General features: G+C 44.0%; 1 protein-coding gene across 1 annotated transcript; it reads left to right on the top strand.

Annotated features, from left to right (window-relative positions):
- The first annotated feature begins 12101 nt into the window (after positions 1–12101).
- LOC120968558 (uncharacterized) lies at positions 12102–15147 on the top strand. Its single transcript, XM_073503472.1, has 3 exons — positions 12102–12196; positions 12456–14091; positions 14188–15147. Exons 1-3 carry the CDS (start codon positions 12102–12104, stop codon positions 15145–15147), a joined length of 2691 nt encoding a protein of 896 aa, XP_073359573.1.
- Positions 15148–21245: the final 6098 nt, after the last annotated feature.

The following is a 21245-nucleotide window of genomic DNA, read 5'->3' as shown; positions in this document are numbered from 1 at the left end:
CAGCAACTGGTGCGGGAAGGCGACGCCGGAGGGGCGGCGCAGACTAAGCAACCCTCGCAGAGTTGCACGTGGGCCGGGAGGGGCCAGCTCCGGCGTTCGCGCTGCTCCAGCAGGGAACCGGCAACGGGACAGATCTGGAACTGTCCCCCGTGTCCACCTTGGACCCCCCCTCCAGCGCAATGCAGACGGCCAGCTCCTCATTGACATCTAGTTCAGAGTCGGCGCATCTTCCGGAGCCCGACATGCTCGCCAGAGTCATCGAATTCGATCCAAATCGGAGAAATTGGATGAGGGGAGAATAGGGGACAGAACGAGAGCGAAGAGTGAAGTGAGCTAGGTTTCCGGATTGTGCTTTTTGTGGGGGACGGAGTGGGGTCAGTGGTGGGCCGAGCTGACGTGGCGGACGCGCCCAGACATTTTGGGTTTGATATGAGGGGTGCCGGATGGCCCGGGCGTCTGGGACAGGTTTGAGGCGCCCCTGGTGGATTGGATATTTTTGACCGGTCAGTGACCAATCGGCCCGTCCGAGAGTTTTGGGATGGTTTGGGGTGCCTGGTTGTAGATGCTCTTATGTGGAGGTCTGCTATGCCTGCATGTGGTGGGGTACGGGACACACAAAGAAGATAGAAGAAGAGAAATCAATTCTATCACTAACCGGTCACATGGTTCATATTATAACTCCCACAAGTCAAGTCATATCTACGGTCACCATATGGCATATAGAGTACACTCCATATGGATATCGAGGGCGCGACCACAAACACATATTTGGAGGAGGTCGACCTCCTCCTATGGATATGGAACCGCGACCATATCTTCTTCTTCTATTTCTTTGCATCAACTTAAAAATTCACACACATAATTTGAAGGATTCGAAAACACTAATTTGGGACAACATTGCATCTACAAAGTGATTAACTATATTCAGTGGCCAAAATGTGCCGCTTTACATAAACTTAGTGACAAACATCGTTTAATGATATTTTCAAAACAAGAAGTGTCTCTGACATTGCTACCTACACTGTTGGTGGCCGACATCGTCCAGTTACGGGTCTTCTCCTCCTCCTTTTCCTCGTCCCCGAGAGATCGTCGAAGTGGGCGTAGGAACAGACTCTCGAGCAGGAGCCACAAGCTGCCACTGCTCCTCCTCATCGGTGAGTGCGGGGGCATAACCTCGGAGGATGCGCTACTCGTTGCGAGCTTCGAAGATGTAGAGCCTCAACACGCCGTCAATGAGGTCCTCAGACTACGGCACTAGCTAGGCCTTGACAGGGACAACATCGTTAACCGGGACGAGGGGTCCCGCGGGACCAATGGAGGCGGCGTCCTCCTCTTCCTTCACCCGGATGAGGGGGTTAGATCTCGTGCCGCTGCCAGATTCACCGCCGCCACGGGAGGAGGATCCAGAGGCAATTGTGGCTAGAGAGCCGTTGTGAGAGTTTGCGCTGGTGCGCAAGGGCGGGAGGTTCTGCTCCACTACCAAGTCCAGCCAATATGTTGCGTTCTTGCATGGCGAGATGGGAGGGAAGCAGGAGGTGGGAAGGGGGAAGGAGGCGGCTAGGGCTTTGGTGAAGGGGAGGCCTCGCCGCCGGGATTTTATAGTCAAGGAAGAAGTCGCGTGGCCATCTGAATGGCCGCCTTGGGAATCGAGAGGAGTGATGGAGGCCATTAATGTGTGGGTGGTTACCGGTCACATTGCCCCACTCCCCAGTGATTAATCAGAATGCGAATACGCATGTGCAGGTGACGCTCTGCTTTAAACTCGACCATGGCATGAGGAGGAAGAAGCTGAAACTTTTCTCCCGCGCTTACACTGTATAGAGTGAGCTCCGTACCGCCCCCGGCAGCCTCCAAATATGGAGGCCTCCAATATGGAGGCTACAAGGACATTTATCGAGTGAGCTCGATAAATTATGTCGATCGAAACTCATATTCTAACTATGCTCGAGTGCTATTTTGGCTTAAAATGTTCATATTGGCAGTTATTATGGAAAGCGAGGCCACATGACGACTCTGTAGAGTTGCTCTAATAGAAATTCTACTAGAGTCGCCTACGGTGAGTCGGTGACTCCATATGCGTATGGAGCACTTCATATGCATTATGGATGTTGTGAAACGTAGTAGAAAAACAAAAATATTCGTGATACGATCACGGTCCAGGAACACTATGAAGATGCATATGAAGGGGAACGGAGCATGAAAATCAAAAAAATTCCTATGAACACCAAAGATCTAATCTAGGAGATGCAAAGTAACGAGAGGGGATGTGTCTACATACCCATGTAGGCCGAAAGCATTAATGTAGTAACGCAGTTGATGTAGTCGTACTCTTCATGATCCAATCGTGATCCAATCCGATCTAGTGCCGAACGGACGGCACCTCCGAGTTAAGCACACGTATGGCTTGGCAGCGTCCTCTCCTTCTTGATCTAGCAAGTGAGGAAGAGGAGGTAGATGAGATCTGAACCAAGATGACGGCGTGGTGGTGGTGGCAGCGAAATTCCGGCAGGGCTTCACCAAGCGCTGACGAAACATGGAAGAGGACTAACGGGAGGGAGACGGGGCAAGCGTGGAAGGGTTGGCTGCCCCGTGCGCCTGTCCTCTATATATAGGGGTGAGGGAGGGGCGTGCCAGCCCTAGCCCCCCTCCCAAGGCAAGGGGCGGCAGCCAAGGGGCGAGGAGTGCCCTCCAAGCCAAGTGGAGGGCCCTTCCCCTAGGCGCATGGGCCAAGTACGGGCTGGTGCGCCTGGCCCAATAAGGCCAGGGCGCCCCCCTACAGACATGCTACTGTTTGGGACGTGGTGGAACCCTACAAAGACTTCCGGACCCCTCAGGAACCTTCCGGTGACTTTCGAGTACAGTAGCGAAAAAACCAGACTTTTTCCCGGAACCCCGACAACAACTTTCCATATATAAATCTTTACCTCCGGACCATTTCGGAGCTCCTCGTGATGTCTCGTATCCCATCCGGGACTCAAAACAACCTTTGTACTTTCCACTATTAATATCTATACCACTCTAGCGCTATCGAACATTAAGCGAGCGACCCTACGGGTTTGAGAAATCATGTAGACATGACCGAGACTCCTCTTCAGTCAATAACCAATAGGGGACCTGTATGCCCATATTGGTTTCCACATATTCCACGAAGATCTTTATCGGTTGAACCACGATGTCGAGGATTCAGTTAATCCCGTATACAATTCCCTTTGTCCGGCGATATGTTACTTGCCCAAGATTCGATCGTCGGTATCTCCATACCTAGTTTAATCTCGTTACTATCAAGTCTCTTTACTCGTTCCATAATATAAGATCCCGTAACTAAACTAATTAGTCACATGAAGCTTCTTATGATGTTGTATTACCGAGAGGGCCCAGAGATATCTCTCCGTCACATGGAGTGATAAATCCCAGTCTTGATCCATGCAACCCAGCAGACACCTTCGGAGATACATGTAGAGCACCTTTATGATCACCTAGTTACGAAGTGACGTTTGATAGCACACAAGGTATTCCTCTGGTGTCCGGGAGTGGCATGATCTCATGGTCTATGAAACTAATACTTGACATGAAAAAAGTTGTTGCAAATAACCAAACAATCTGATGCTAAGCTTACGGTTGGGTTTATTCATCACATCATTCTTCTAATGATGTGATCCCGTTATCAAATTACAACTCATGTATATGGTTACGAAACCTTAATCATTTTTGACCAACGAGCTAGTCTAGTAGAGGTTTACCAAGGACACAATGTAGTTTATGTATTTTTTTCACACATATATTTAAGTTTCCGGTCAATACAATTCTACTCCCTCCGTCAGAGTTTACAGGGCGTACTGAAAAATCTCTAGGACCAAGGTGATTAGTGGTTGGTTGTACCACATACTGAAAAATAGCATCAGTTGTTAACTATGACGCCTAATTAGCAGAGAAATTAACTCAGCATTAATTGTCATGCAGTGGTGGAGACTGGACAGAGACGTTCGCACTATGCATGAAATGTTTCAACCCCGCGTATACACCTGTGAAGGAAAAGCACTGCTTTCATGGGATACAGCTAGGCGCACTCAAAACGGCTTAAGTAACTTAGCATTAATTGGCCACACGCCTTAATCCTCTCCTATTCTAAAAATGCATGAAAACTGAAGTGCGCCTTTTAAACCGTGACTGAGGCAGCAGCATGAATAATAAAAGTTATCATGAACAGGAAATATGATAATAACCAATTTATTATTGCTTCTAGAACATATTTTTAACAACATAAGGGGTTTAGATCAGATCGTTACCAACTATGAGTTGCAGCGGAAGAAGAGTTGGTGTAGGTCATTGATGAAGTCCATCAAATTGTTCATGAATGATCCTCCGAACCAAAGACCGAAAACACGACCTCTCTACAGATTGCAAGTGTACGGGCTTCACGATCTGGCAGCACTTCGCCGTTCAGAGCTAATCGCCGCCGGATAATTAGAGAGAGAAGAAGAGAACCGCACGGGGCTTCTCTATTAAGGGAATTAGAGAGATCTATATCTAGCTCTAATTAGATCAACTCCAGATTAAAACTAGAACTAGAGAACTAGAGGAGGCTCCAAAACTTTTGTTAGGGGCTGCCCCTGCCCCTGCCCCTGCCCCTCTATTTATATGTTGAGCCATTGGGTCGCAACTTGGGGAGAGGGCCTCCCCAAAGTCAATTTGGACCACAAGGAAGAGTCCTTCTCGGATTCCAACATGAAACGCCAAGGTTCCTGGCATTTTCGGAAACAACACGGACCTCAGCGTTTAGCCCAAGGGGGAAACGTCAGGGACCCTGGCGTTTGGCCCATGTCCTCAGCAAAAACCCTTTTTGCACTGATCTAAGGCCTCATGGTCCTTACCCCTTTGCTCAGCCAAGGTGTCCTTGCACCAAGGACCCTTTGGATCTATCCAGAATCTATCGGAACAATTCTGGAAACATCTGAAACTCTTTCGGAGCTCTCTCGAAACTATTTCTTATATTTCCGGAACTATTCCAAGAATATTTTTCATAACTCTCACTCCACTAACACTCAACAGATCATGATTCCCTTAAGATTGTGACCTTGTAGGTTTGGTAAAACATAAACATGAACCAAACTACCTTTCGTTCAATGACCAATAGCGGAACCATGGACATCCATATTGTTCCCTATGAATACACGAATGATATTAGCGTGAACCTTTGGTTATCATGTGCTATTCCCTTTTCTTCGCGATACTTTACAAAGCCCGAGGTGAGATGTATCGGTTTCCTCTTGAGTCATTCTCATGCTCATTATGCCAGTCTCCTCGTTACCGGTTTTGTTCTTCTTTCTGGTTGACATGTTCCGGCATCCCTGTGACCTAGTTACCTATGTCTGGCCAGACGATGATGGATGCTGTCACACCGAGAGGGCCCTAAGAATATCTCTCCATCATCGGAGGAGCAAATGTCACTCTTGAGCTATCTAGCCCCTTGTCAAACTCTCTGATGAACTTGTAAGTTGTCGTTATGATCACCGTGTTACAGATCTGATGATGTTTGAGCAACCCCAAAGTCCCGCACGGTAAGAAGTGGCTACGATACTCTCATGGTCTAAGGAACTAAAGCATATGTTAATTTTCTGTGTTATATTGATTGACATGTGACGATAGTATCTCAAAGTATAACAAACATGTTGGGTCAATTTAGTATGATCGTTCTTCTAATGTCATGTTCTCAAAGTTGTTTCGGGACTATAGTTACACTTAACCATATCCCAAGATCTGGAAAACATAATCACAAACAACACTTGAGATAGTCCTAGAGGCAAGACTATGAATCGATTTTACCGTTCATCATTCCACGCGTGCTAATGAGTTTTCCACTCAATCGCATATTCCAGAATCATTGTAGTTATAGTATAGAACATAAACTCTTAATTATAAATGTGGAAACAAATAATACAATATTATTGCCTCGAGAGCATATTTCCAATAGACTCTCACTTGCAATAGAGTCAATAATCTAGTTACATAGCTTCTTTAACACCAATGGCTATCCAGTGTTGCTCATGTTTTGCTCGTGGTAGCGGCTTCATGATTGGGTGTGATACATTCAAATCCGTGTGAATCTTGAGTACTTTCACAAAACCTTTCTCGACATGTTGTCGGATAATGTGATACTTTTGCGTTCGATATGTCTGGTATTCACCTGGGAGGTTCCTTTGCTTGAGCAATGAAACCACTATTATCACAATAGAGTGCCATTGGGTTCATCGCACTTGGGACCACATCAATCTCTTCAAGAAACTTCTTGATCCAGACTGCCTCCTTCGAAGCTTCTAAAGCCGCAATATATTTTGCTTCTGCTGTAGAATGCGCAACAATGTTCTGCTTGAAACTCTTACAAACCACTGCACCATCCTTAAGGGTGAAAACATAGCCTGATTGAGACTTAGGGCATGTTCCGTAGTTTCCCAGCTTCGCAAAATCTTCAGCTCCCACTCCGCATGCCAGCTTCCCACTTCTACCGGCCGAATCATCGCTAAGAAAATTGTTCGATGCCATTGATTCAGCTTCTATTTTTTGTACGGGCCGCCAGCCCAGGAAGGAGCGAAGTTGGCCCATTAGTGAGGTAAGGTGGCTCGTTCATGAGAGCTACCATATCAGGAGAGGGGAGAGAGAATGTAGTGAACTGGTACGCGCCCGTGGAGTCACTTGGCGGTGGCATTCGTTCATAAATTAGGCTAACTCCAGATCTCGTTTTTCCTGGGATCACCCAAAACGTTGCTCCAGTTTTTTACACGTAAAACCTCATCCGATCCGGGAAGGCAGCTTCTGGGAGCCGGACTGTTCGGCGCAGATCCACTGAGGATTTGATGGATCAAGAAGCTAGATAACTATCGAACAGGCCCTTATATATAGTCATCTATATCAGTCATGAAGCTAGCATCGGTGTAACCATTTACAACGAGCTCTTCATCTCCAGCATCCACAGGTTAGTTGCCGATGAACAAAAGGTGAAACACTTTCTTGCATGCTATTATAAGTCCCAACATGGGCTGTTTCAAATTGATTAACCGAACATATCATGTTGTTCACCGTCATATGAATTTGTGGGATTGTTGATGCATGAGGGTTAGGATACAAATGGGATGTCTTTACTGATTTTGGAGCAAAGTGGTAGCCTCTTTGCAGTCTTTGTTTTTTGTTTTGTTGCGCTCGGGCATGTTTGGTTGTATTCCATTTCAGCTACAACATCTCTTGAGACAAAATGATATTGAGACCTTGTGCGTATATATCAAAATCTTTGCTTCCTATTTATATTCTTCCTCATTAGCTTATTTGAAGGAACTTAAATTTAGGTGCCCATTTAGGTGTATGGTAAAGTGCACAAGAAAATCCTATCGTATTAAATTAAGGCAATGCACATAGATCACTAGTAAAACATGGTTTTATCAAAATAATACCGAATTCAGCCAACTAGTCGTCAACCCGTGCACCTGCACGGGCTAGCATTTTTAATATCAGATATAACATATTTTTGACAAATTAGAAATATGAAACAATCATTTGGATATCTTGATATAGGTTATTATTATTACACATGCACATTGGATCCAATGAAGTTACATTGCTTTGACTATTTTGTGATTGATTGTTTATGTCCAATTGTGTGACGACAGTATAAAAAATATCGCTGTGTGATGGCAAATCACGTCAGATTTATAGAAGATTTGTGGAAATATGGATGTGCTACTTTATGAAGGTTATATAAGGTATTTTTTTATGTTGGTAGAAAACATGGTTACGAATGCAAAAGTTATTGTGTGTATCATGCACTCGTGATCTATAAGTTTCTAAAAGGCATAAAGGTCAAGTGTTCTATTGTAGCCTTTCTTAGTTAACCTAAAAGAAGAAATACATGTTTTTTTGCCACGGAAGAATGGTAGAATTATAAAAACTTTGTTTCTATACACAATAATGGACACATGCATGCATAACTTTCGGTCAACATACATGATATCCTAGCAAATAATATATGTATGGAAGTTCTATATTCTCATTATACTATAAGAACCATAGATTATTCACATTAGAAGTTTTTGTGTGTACCAATGAATTCTTAAAAAAATTCTGTTATGATTAACATGGATGGAAAATTACATTTTTCTATCCATACTATATATATATATATCTAATATAACGCATAGACAATCATGTGTTTATATGAGATCTTTGTGGCGCATGACACCTCCAAATTCTTTTTGTTGATGCACTAATTTATACGGATATAAAGATGTTTTATTGGCTAATTTTTGTCTTTGTTATAAGGATAAAAAAAGACATGCATAGCCGTGCTATATATGCAAATACGTATTGGCAATCAGTACGTCCAATGAATCATATGAAACCAATTCTAGAGTATATGTTACGTAGATTTCCTTTTTTTAGGGAGATGTTTTTCCTTTTTTGCGTGAGTATTTTTTCCTTTCTCAGTTGGTAGAAGAATCTATTTATGGACTTTTTCTGCGGGGAATTTATGGACTTTTAATGGACGTCAAATGGATCTGTCCTTTTGAGTTTTTATTATGCAAGGAGATTATCGTTTTTAAGGAACCGATGGATGATTTCCTTTCTTTTAACACCAACTGTACGTGTCTGTAGCATAAGTACATATGAGATTCCCTGGTAGATATACACATGTATGTGCTCCGTGTAGGACAATTAGTGTGATAGTTTCTTTTTATTCGCAAAAAAAGATTTTTTTTTGTATAAATTTGTGTGATGGATTACAACTAAGTATCCATAGATTCTTTTAGCATAAATTAGTGTGATGGATTACAACTAAGTATCCACGTACATGTATGGTCCTGTCACCAACATATGTGTACTTGTACGTGTCAAATGTTTGTTTTTTTGGACGGAACAATTTATATTGTAAGTTTCAGCGGCCAAGGACTCGATGAAGAGATGTTTTTACTTTTTTCCGTGAATGATTTTCTCTTTGAATCGGGAAAAGATTTTATTGCCGGAATTCCGATGGTCATTAAATGGATTTTATTTTCTTTTCGTCGGTGAAATTTTTATAGAAGGAGGCTATCCTTATTTTAAGAAACCGTGGATGCTTTCCTTTTGATTCACCGACGTCAGATGCAATCTTTCTTTCTTTTCATCCATGGAGTTTATATGGTAGGAGGCTATCGTTAAAAAAGAAATCGTGGATGCTTTCCTTTTTTTCCACCAGTATTGAATGTGTTTCCTCAAGAAAGGAAAAAGTTCATTTTAAACCCTGAATTCGTAAAGGTTCGGCGAAACAAACCCTCAAGTCGAAATCCCGGTCGATTGCACCCCGAACTATGCAATCCCGGTCTAAACTGAACCCAGGAGTCGTTTGGCAAACCAAGATCAACGACCTGTCACAGGATGGCCGGGATTGGTGCCATTTCGCCGCACTGTTCCCCATTGGGCCGGCCCGCTTTAGTTTTCTTTTTCTTTCTTTTAAAACGCGCCGTTTTTTTTATTCTTTAAAACTGCAAAAAAGGAGCACGTAGGGTGACTAGAACCCGCGACCTGCTGCTGTTAGTCGACGGAAGTAACCACCTGGACAGCACATCATTGTTCACATTATCCCTGTTTCTTCTTTTTCTTCTTTCTTTTTCTGTTCTTTTTATTTATATTTTTCGTTTTTTATTTTTTGTTAAATTCATGGACATCTTAGTAGGGAATACCAAAGGAAAAAAAACCTCGTGAACCAATTTTTCAAAAGGAAAAAAAGGCCGCAATTTTTTAATAAAAATTTCACGGATTTAGAAATAAATTCAAATGTTTTCAAAAGAAGTTCACAAATTTTCAAAAGAAAAATTCTCGGAATTTTGAAAGAAGTTGTAAAAATGAAAAGAGTTCGTGGATTTGAAAAAAGTCCACGGATTCAAAAAAAGTCCACGAGTTCTGTAAAAAGTTTCACGCATTAGATAAAAACGAAAAAAAGCTAAGAAATTGGAATAAATTATTCACAAGAGGTGAGGTGGCGTGGTTGGTAAGGACAGTTTTTGCACCAAAAGGGGGAGGTTGCAAGTTCAAAACACCTTATGTGCACACCTTTTTTTAGCAGTGTAACAGAAAAAAGACATTTTAACAGGCAAAAAAAAACAAATTCATTGAAAAGTTAGTCAACTTGAAAAGTTCATCAAATTTAGAAAATTTTCATTATTTTGAAAACAAGTTCATTGAATTTGAAAAAGTTCATGAATTCAAAAGATTCGGAAAAAAGTTCACAGAAACGAAAAAAATTCATAAACTCGAGAAAAGTTCACGAAATTGAAAAAAGAAGAAAAATGGCACAAAAAAGCAAACAAGCTGGAATCTAGCACAAAAAATTGATCGTTACTAAAAATAGAATGGAAGAATAAACTATGACGAAGCGGATGTTTTCCTGGATGGTTAGCGCACTCGTACATTGCCTGTGAGGTGCTGGGTTCGAAACGTCATGGCGCACGTTTTTTGAAACGTTTTGCAGAAAAACGTAAAGAAAAAAGAGTATGATGGGCCGGCCCAGTGCGCGCTGTGGTCAACATCGCTGCTGCTTGGCCCGCAAGCCAGACAAATCCCTGCCACATCAGCGTTTTTATGTATCAAACCATGTCAAGGTTCGATTTAGACCGGGATTGCATAGTTCAGGGTGCAATCGACCGGGATTTTAACTTGAGGATTCATTTCGCCAAACCTCTACGAGTTTAGGGTTTAAAATGGACTTTTTCCCTCAAGAAAAGAAACACTGAACGTGTCAGACGCAATCTGTTATTTTTTTTCCTTTCCATCCGTCGATGCAATCTTTTTCTTTTCTTTTCATCTTTGAAGTTAATATGTAAGGAGGCTATCCTTAAAAAAGACCCTGGATGATTTCCTTGTATTGTCTCTCCAACGTTTTTTTATTTCACCAATGTTAGACGTGTTTAAAAAAAATGTTGAACGTGTCAGATGCAATCTGTTATTTTCTTTTTCCTTTCCAACCGTGGAGTTTTTAGAAAAAACGTGGCTGCTTTCCTTTTTTTTGTTTCTCAAACATTGAACGTGTCAGATGCTTTTTTTCTTATGGCATGACCGTCTATGTTACATAAGTTATCCTTTCATCTTAGACGTAAATTCTATTATCCAACGGTGTAATTAATTTTGATGATGTGAATTAATAAGAAGGCTTGAAAGGTGCTTCCAATTAGTGTATATATATATAAGATAAGATATAAGATTTATAAGTATTAAAATTTAGCATATGATTCAATGTTAAGACACACACCAATGGATCATGCCACTATCACATGGATAATCAAGAACAGAAAAACACAGTTTTACTGGTGATACCAAAGCAACCTATAACCATCAACCTATAACCGCCACCATGTTGAATAATCAAGAATAGCAAAAAAAAAATCATAACCCATATATTGTATTACTAGTGCCTATCCCTCTACTGATATACTCCTTTTGTATCAAAATATAAGACTTTTTGCAGGCCATATTTTGGTACAGCCCTAGTATATGAAAATTGCGGAGCCAACCTGTCTTCGGGACCCTTCTCCTGTTATGCGGAGCCAACCTTTCAGATTATCCTCCTCCTCTGCACCCCTTATATGTGTGGTCAGCCTTGACAGCTTATCCTCCTACTCTGCATCTCTCACTTATTATGTGTGTTCAATATACATTTGTTTTAGGACTTCAATAAACATTTGACATCATATTTTTAGGGATAAAAAACTGATACCCTCGGATATGTCGGATCCAGATCGAGTATTTAACCAAAAACTACCACATTTGACGGAGACGTGACAAAAAACTACCACTCTACGATTTTGTGCGAAAAACTACCAAATTTTTCCTAAACCGTGGCAAAAAACTACCAACTCTCGAAATCGCTCGCTTCGGCCGCGCTAACCCCGAATCTGACCCCTTGGGCCCGCGATTCAATTGCCACGCTGGCGAACGGACGCCCGCCGTGCGTTGACGGCCGTTAACGGCCCGTCCGCTGTCGGAACGGCGACTGTCGGTCGGGTGCGGGTCAAGATCTGATCCGTTCCCCTCTCGCTGCACTCTCTCCCTCCTCCCTCTCTCTGAACTAGGTGGCGGCCGCCATGTCGTCGGTGGTTCCGGAGCGGGGCGTGGGCGATATGGGTGGTGGAGGCGGCAGTGGCACAAGTTTGGACGCTGCGGGCTCAGTCGACAATTGGTTGGGGAGCACCAGTTTCTCGACGTAGGCCGGCTCGCAGCAGCAGGAGGCACAGCTTGCCCAGTCATCGCAATGGGTTGCAGGTATGGAAATATCATCTGCTAGGTTAGCTGCTTCAATCTGGCAAATTGGTTAGCTGCTTCAATCTGGCAAATTAGTAAGATGTGTTTGTTTCTGTTTGTTGGACATGTGTAGTAAACTGTATTGCACTTGTAGCTCTGTCAATTTCAATTCAATTCATGAGAACCTATTTGTGCAGTTTTGCTGACAAGAAGTGGGAGATATGGTTTCATTTAGAAGGAAGAAACCCTGTGAAAAGGGGTATATATGAGTCAGATATATCTTTTCTTACTCTACAATCACTCATTGCTAGTGAAGGGTATGGGCAGAGTGATTACATGTACTATGTGAAGGAGGAGGAAATTGGATCTGAAAGAGTAAAGTATTTAGGTAATGTAGCTAGTGTTCATGAAATGTTGGAGTTTTTTAATCATGTCAAGGTTGTGAACATAAGGGTTGGGAGAGATGTTGAACCTGGAATAAGTACACAAGCTAATCAGAATTACATGAACACTCAAGAGAGTTGTTGTTTGAAAAAGGTTGTGGAGCAATCTGAGCTTCAGAATGAGATAGATGATAGAAAGGCTCAGCTTGAGAGGAGCAGGATTCAAAGAGGGGCAGATTTGAACCACTTTGAAGGAGACACTGAAGTGTATGAATTTTGTTCTGATGATTCAGTTCATTCAGATGGGAGTGCTGAAGCTGTTCAACAAATGGAAATAGAGTGTGGCTCTGAAGAGGAAACAACATTGCAAACTACTGCTATTGTGAAACATGTGAAGAACCCTGGTCCAACTAGCAGATGTCACAATGAGGTAGAGAAAAAACGTTTTGAAGATTGGTTTCCTGAAGCAGATGAGTTTTGTTTTGCTGGTGATGCAGGCATATGTGATGAGGAAGAAGAAGATGAAGTTGAACTACCATACCTCATGAAGAAGCCAAAGACAAAGAGTAGTAAGAAAAAGATGAAGGAAAGGGTATATTTTGACCCCTCAATTCCCAATCCACATTTACTCTTGTGCAAGAGCTTGTGTTTTGATTCTGTTTACCAGTTCAGAGAAGCATTAAGAGATTTTCATATAAGGACTTTGAGATCTTTTCACTACCACAGGAACACTCCAACAAGAATTATTGTTTGGTGTTCACAGAGAGAGCATGGATGTGAATTTTACATGTGTGCCTCCAGGATAGCTCATGAAAGAACATTTTGCATTAAGAAGTGTAACATGGAGCACACTTGTCCAGCATTAGCAGAGAACACAAAGGTTACTACTAAGTGGCTTTCCAAAGCAGTTGAGCCTTCTCTTAGAGCAGATCCTAGAGCACCTGTGGATTCACTTATTAAAAACAGCAAAGTCAAGTTTTCAGTTGATGTATCAAAGAGTGTGGCCTATAGGGCAAGGAGGAAGGCTATTAAGGTTGTACAAGGTGACCAGAAGGAGCAGTACTATAGACTGAGGGACTACCTACAAGCAGTTATTGATACAAACCCTGGTAGCAGGTGTATAGTTACAACATTTGAGGATCCAGAAAACCCTGCCCCAACTCCTAGATTTAAGTACATGTTCTACTGCTTGCATGCATCAAAGCAAGGATTTCTTAATGGTTGCAGGCCCTTTATAGGGCTTGATGGTTGCTTCATCAAGCTAACCACTGGACAGCAGATTCTTGCAGCCACAGGAAGAGATGGCAACAACAACATCTACCCCATAGCCTTTGGTGTGGTTGATAAGGAAGATTCAGAGAGTTGGACATGGTTCCTAACCCAGCTAAGATTTTGCATTGGAAGTGGAAGCAAATTTGGAACCTACACCATTATTTCTGACAGGCAAAAGGTATGCAACCTATCTTAGCCAGTAGTTCAGATAAATATAGTTATTACTGGCTTTATTTCTTTTTGTTCATGACCATGGTTATTAATTTACAATCAGGGTCTTCTTAAGGCTATAAATGAGGTGTTCCCTGATTCCCCTCAGAGATACTGCCTCAGGCACATATATGCAAATTTTCAGTCAGCTGGTTTCAGAGGAGCAGAACTAAAAAAGCTAGTAGATCAGGCAAGCTACTCATTCACCAAACATGGCCATGAATTAGCAATGGCAGAGCTTAAAGCAGAGTGTGAGGATGCCTGGAAGTGGCTTACAAAAATTCCAAAGGAGACTTGGTGTAGGTCTGCAATGGATTACAATTGCAAAACTGATCTTGTTGTGAACAACCTTAGTGAGGTTTTCAACAAAATGATCCTTGATGTTAGGGCCAAACCAATTAGGACTATGTTTGAAAGAATTAGGACTAAGCAGATGATCAAAAGGCAGAAGACTAGGGAAAAAACAGAGAACAGTAGGTGGATGATCACACCCAACTATTCAGAGAAACTAGAGGAGAATAAGAAGTATGCCAAATTTTGTGAGGCACATAAGGCTGGTCCTGACATTTGGCAAGTGTCTAGTAAGGAAAATCAGTACTATGTCAACCTAGCTACTAACTCATGTGACTGCAGGAGGTGGGACATGACAGGTGTGACATGCAGTCATGCAATAGCAGCAATGAGCAAGATTCACATGCACCCAGAGGACTATGTGCATGAATTTTTCAAGAAACCACTATATATTGAAGCATACAAAGACATAGTGTACCCTGTCCCTGGTCCTGGATTCTGGCCTGACACCCATACTCAGGATATAGAGCCACCAGTGTTCAAAGGAAAAGCAGGGAAGAAACAAACAGCTAGGAGAAAGGGCCAGTTTGAGGTGCGTGCACCAAAAGACACAAGCAGGATGGGAACAATTACATGCAACAATTGTGGTCTACAGGGCCATAGATATACTTACTGTGGGAAAGCTCTAAACCCAAGTCTTCAGATGAGAAAGAACTTACACCAGGTCATTTAAAAATGTTGCATTCTTTGTTTAGTTATTAGTTGTTTAATTATTTTAGGTCTGCTGTATGTACTAACTATTTTAATTCTGTCATGCAGGAGAATAGAGAAATTTTTAGGGGTTCCTCTAGTGCTACACACCCACCTCCAGAACCACCACATCAACACCAAACTTCACAGATGCCAGCCTCATCTGCTCCACCTCCTAAAGCAGTGAGGAACAGAAAAACAGCAGCAGATAAGAGAGCTTCAGCATCAACAGTTTCAGCAGGAGCAGCCAGGTCTTCACCAGCACCTCCAACAGGATCAACATCAACAAGAGCTCCAAGAGGATCAACATCAACAAGAACATTCAATGCACCAAGAGCATCCACTGGAGAACCAGGGATATTAGCAGGCAAGAGGAAGAGGAAACCCCCTAGCAAGTTTGCACTATATTTCAGTGCTAGTGGAAACAAATGAAACTCTGTTACTAAGTTTGTGTTCTGCTACTTAGTTTGATTGTATGGTACTAAGTTTTTGTTCTGCTACTAAATGCGTGTTGTGCTACTAGACTGCTTAAATTCAGACACGTGAACTTGTGGACAATGTTGAATGTATGGTACTTCTTTATGCCCAATACCAATGGGCTAAGTGCTAGTGATTTGTTTTATTTGTTTTACTTTTCCATTTCTACAGTTTAGGTGCATGTTTTAATTGTTTTAATTTGTTTTATTTGTTTTACTTTGACATTTCTACAGTTCAGAAGTTACTGACAAATTCATTTTAGAAAAAATATCTGCACAAAAAAAAGTCTGGCCTGGGGCTCGAACCCAGGACCAGTTGGTTGTAACCATGCGTTCAGTACCAATGGGCCAGTGCTAGTGATTTGTTTGACTAGTATCGGCCAAACTTATTATATGTTGTTAGCCACGTCGTCTTTTCAGCGTGTGTTGCGGCCGGCAGCGTGGTGAGCGTGCCTTGAGTAACAGAAGCCGTTTCGGATTCTATGCCTTTAATACGTGTCCACCCACCACGCTCTCTGCTCACTCGCCCACTCGCCGCTCGCACCGCCCACTCCACTTCCCCCTCTCTCATGTCGAAATCGCCGCCGACAACCACCCCCACCGCCGTCGCCATGGACTGGCAGCTCGCCATCGAAGCTCTCGCCGGCAACAACCAGGAGATGCGCGCGCAGTACAGGGAGATCACGCGCTGGTTCCCAAGTCTTGAGATGATGAGGAACCACGCCCACGGCCTGGTGAAGGTGATGACAGCTGCTGAAAAGCAGCGCGCTTTCCCTGCCGGCCGCACCATCCCGCCGGCGACCATTCTGCTGTGGGCGATGCGCGAGGTGCAGCGCTCCCCCGACCCCAGGTAGCGCGCCCGATGGTGGATGTACCGCTCATCCACCACGCCGCCGGCCGCCGCGGACCACGTCACCGACGCCGTCCTCGCTCTCCCAGCCCCAATCAACAACGCCTACTGGGAGAGGCGCAATCCATGGGTCCTTGGGCCCTCTGACGACTCTGACGGTGAGTCTTCAGACGACGAGTCCTCTGACGATGAGTCCAGTGACGATGATGAGGACGAGTCGTCTGACGACTCTGACGACGAGGTGGATGAGGTCGTCGTCCTCTCCGACGACGAGCCTGAAGTGCAGCTGCTGGCTCCCGTCCTCGACGCCGTGGAGGGGGACAGGAACCTCTCAATCCATGTGGATGCGCCGCCAGAGGTCGATCTCCCAGACGGCGTCGTCGTGAAGCAAGAACAAGATGGCGGCGAGGAAGATGTGGTGGAGTCGGCGCCGGGCAAGAAGAAGAGGGCGGCCGTGACTGCGGTGCGCCGCTCCCAGCGCCTGAAGATGCTGAAGAAGGAGGAGTGAAGTGCTGCGTTCAGTTACTTCAGTGCAAAAATATTCAGTTTCGTCAGCCCTGAACTTTCGTAAGTTCAGTAAGTTCCTAGGTTCAGTTTCGTCAGGCACTATCTACTACTAGTTGCTATCTATGTCAGGCACTATCTACTACTAGTTTCTATATATGTCAGACTATGAATGGCAGTACTATCTATCTATGTCAGACTATCTATATATGTTACTTGCTACTTGCTACTTGCTACTTGCTACATATGTTAAGTTATTTGTCACACTATCTAAGCTACTTGCTACTTGCCACTTCCAACTATGTCACTACTGTCAGTTATCCACACATGATATATGCAGAGTAAAACATTCATAGATAAAACATTCTTACTTACTTAACTTAGCATGAGTACTCACTTAGCATAGTAGGTCTTAACATAAAAGTCATTACATCATAGATAAAACCAACTAGTTCTTAAACCATAACAGTACCTCCCTCCCTCATACCATTCTGAAAGCACATGAAACTTTCCCAAAATATACACCTAACATGCATGACATTCGAAGGCCAGCTATATATATAGGCCTACTAATTACTTAACCCACACACCAAGCACTTCACTCATTCATAATTGCCTTGATCCTCTCCAGCTTATCTTTGCTGGCATGCCCAACATTGAGCAGATCAGCAATCAGATACTCCAGCTTCTTCTTCTCTTGCTTAAGTAGGTCCCTGTCCCCCTCCACTTCCTTCATGGCCTTCCTCATGTTCTGAATGATATCTGCTTGGCTTTGAAGAATGCACCTTTGCTCCTTGGCAAGCTTCAACTTTTCGATACTTAACTCAATCTTTGCCTGATCCTCAAGTTGTTTCTTCTTCTCAGCTAGTTCATTGATTGCCTGACTGGTATAGTCCATGTCATGAGACATCTTGCCATCTTGATAGTCAAAAAGCTTGGATACATCTTCCACCAACTGGCTGTAGTTGTTTGACAGGAAATCAATTTCCTTCTATAGCTTGCCAACCTCTTTCTCATGGGCTTGTTTGTCATTCACCCTCCCCAAGTTCTGCTCATGGTACATGTCCCAAATCCTTGTTAGGCACCTTTGTAGAATCTCTGGCCAAGGACCATCCACCCACTCCACAACCCCACAGTTCACACCTACATCCTACAGAAGCAATTATTTATAATTAAGCACAAAGCACTTGAAACAAACTTAGTACAGATAACTAAAGTCATAAAGTCATTTCATTTAAAACCCTTTGTTTACATTAATATGCTCTCTGAATTATGCAAACATAATTCTTTCATAGTAAGCACACAACACCTGACTTGGCATTAGAGATAAATTCAGTTAACAGCTATATTTAGCAGTAGATATAAATTCATTTAACTCTGTTCTTTTTCAGTTAACACCTAACAAATACATTCAGTTCACAGTACACTAAAGATCTCTGCATGTAGGTGTTCTCAGGTTCAGTCATGTATTGAATTCAGTTAACTAAAAATCTACTTTCACATATAGCTTCCATATGTATGGCACTTTCAAGTTTCAGTTCTAAACTACAGCACACATCTCTGCACATCACACATCTCTGCACCACATGCTGCACCACACATCTCCAGCAGCAAAACACATCACACATCTCCACCAGCAAAACAAGTTAGCGTGCAAGATTTAATACCTGCTGCACAAGACAACCCAGGAATCGCCTCCCAGTCAAAGCACCTTCAAAAGCCACCATCTTCTTCGGCCTCTGATGATGCATCATGCACGTCGGCTCAGATTCAGTGTAAGAACCACAGAAAGATGGTTCCACCACACTGTCAGGGGTTTCCTGCAAAAGAAACTTCGAATCAAACCAAAAGGAACTTGGAATCTCCAATTTTGATGAACTAACCCTAACCCTAACTCTGTTCCACCATTATGCACTTACAAAGAGCTGAGGATCCATTGAAACCATGTTGATGTCCTCGTCCGAGCTCTCCTCGTCATTCCAGGATGGCATCCTCAACTTCTACCGACAGCAATGGCCGCGGCGGCGACGGCGATAGGCTGAGCTCGCTCAGAGAACCAGGGAGAGGGAGAGGATGAGGACGAGTGAGAGCGAGCGAGGAGGAAGAGAATGAGCGAGTGGCTGAGCTCGCTCTGACTTATTGGCCCACTGACAGCCGCCGTTCCGACAGCGAACGGGCCATTAACGGCCGTCAACGCGCGGCGGGCGTCCGTTCGCTAGCGTGGCAACTGAATCGCGGGCCCAAGCGGTCAAATTCGGGGTTAGCGCGGCCGAAGCGAGCGATTTCGAGAGTTGGTAGTTCTTTGCCACGGTTTAGGAAAAATTTGGTAGTTTTTCGCACAAAATCGTAGAGTGGTAGTTTTTTGTCACGTTTCTGTCAAATGTGGTAGTTTTTGGTTAAATACTCATCCAGATCGAACACATGTCAATTAATTGCTGCAGCATGACAATTTTCCTGTTGATTTTTTTACGCTACATGACAATTTTCACTGTAGAACATAAAAAAATCCTTATACACAAACACAGTAATTTTATATGTTTTTGCATATCAAATCTAGTCGTCAGATTTTTAGCGTTAGATTTTTGACATTTCCACTTGTTTTAGGACAGTGTAGTGATCAAATTGTCCACCTTGGAACATGATACATATATAGAAGAACAACACCAATTGTATTTCCGCCAAATACTCTCTTCTCTTCTCTCTCCTTATTTAAAAAATGTCGTAAGTTTCCATGGTCCGCTCGTCCGACCATAATATGTACAATTCCCTTCTCTTTTCCTATTTTGATTTTTTACCAACATATCTCTGGTTTTCCATCGGTTTCATTGTTTCAGAAACCCTTCAACTGCTGCACCTCTTATTGACCTACCAATAACAACTGGAACGCTATGGCTCACCCGACAGATAACTCTACGAGCGTCGACAATTTTTCTGTAGGGAATCGTAGCATAATTTTAAAATTTTCCTACGCTCACCAAGATGCATCTATGGAGTCTACTAGCAATGAGGGGAAGGGAGTGCATCTACATACCGTTGTAGATCGCGAGCGGAAGCGTTCCAATGAACGTGGATGACGGAGTCGTACTCGCCGTGATCCAAATCACCGATGACCGAGTGCCGAACGTACGGCACCTCCGCGTTCAACACACGTACGGTGCAGCGACGTCTCCTCCTTTCTTGATCCAGCAAGGGGGGAGGAGAGGTTGATGGAGATCCAACAGCACGACGGCGTGGTGGTGGATGTAGCGGCTCTTCGGCAGGGCTTCGCCGAGCTTCTGCGCGAGAGAGAGAGGTGTTGTAGGGGAGGAGGGAGGCGCCAAAGGCTGTAGCTTTTCTGCCCTCCCTCCCCCCCACTATTTATAGGACCCCTTGGGAGGGGGGAGCCGGCCAAAACCCATCTAGGGTTGGGGGGGGCGGCGGCCAAAGGGGGGAAGGGGTTGCCTTGCCCCCCAAGGCAAGGGGGAACTCCCCCCCTAGGGTTCCCAACCCTAGGCGCATGGGGGGGAGGCCCAAGGAGGCGCCCCAGCCCACTAGGGGCTGGTTCCCTTCCACTTTCAGCCCACGGGGCCCTCCGGGACAGGTGGCCCCACCCGGTGGACCCCCGGGACCCTTCCGGTGGTCCCGATACAATACCGATAACCCCCGAAACTTTCCCGGTGGCCAAAACTGGACTTCCTATATATAATTCTTCACCTCCGGACCATTCCGGAACCTCTCGTGACGTCCGGGATCTCATCCGGGACTCCGAACAACTTTCGGGTTTCCGCATACATATATCTCTACAACCCTAGCGTCACCGGACCTTAAGTGTGTAGACCCTACGGGTTCGGGAGACATGCAGACATGACCGAGACGCCTCTCCGGTCAATAACCAACAGCGGGATCTGGATACCCATGTTGGCTCCCACATGTTCCACGATGATATCATCGGGTGAACCACGGTGTCGAGGATTCAATCAATCCGTATGCAATTCCCTTTGTCAATCGGTATGTTACTTGCCCGAGATTCGATCGTCGGTATCCCAATACCTAGTTCAATCTCGTTACCGGCAAGTCTCTTTACTCGTACCGCAAAGCATGATCCCGTGACTAACGCCTTAGTCACATTGAGCTCATAATGATGATGCATTACCGAGTGGGCCCAGAGATACCTCTCCGTTTACACGGAGTGACAAATCCCAGTCTCGATCCGTGCCAACCCAACAGACACTTTCGGAGATACCCGTAATGCACCTTTATAGTCACCCAGTT

This window comes from Aegilops tauschii, chromosome 7, assembly GCF_002575655.3.
Source record: "Aegilops tauschii subsp. strangulata cultivar AL8/78 chromosome 7, Aet v6.0, whole genome shotgun sequence".
NCBI classification, from domain to species: Eukaryota; Viridiplantae; Streptophyta; class Magnoliopsida; order Poales; family Poaceae; genus Aegilops; species Aegilops tauschii.
The sequence above is the reverse complement of the archived record's forward strand: the minus strand, read 5'-3'. Positions and strand labels throughout refer to the sequence as shown.

Bases quoted from the DNA above. Each gene is read 5' to 3' on its own strand.
- LOC120968558 (XM_073503472.1), top strand. From the start codon at position 12,102: ATGTCGTCGGTGGTTCCGGAGCGGGGCGTGGGCGATATGGGTGGTGGA. The intron at 12,197-12,455 runs GTTGGGGAGCAC...CTATTTGTGCAG, and splicing joins GCGGGCTCAGTCGACAATTG to TTTTGCTGACAAGAAGTGGG. The intron at 14,092-14,187 runs GTATGCAACCTA...ATTTACAATCAG, and splicing joins TTATTTCTGACAGGCAAAAG to GGTCTTCTTAAGGCTATAAA.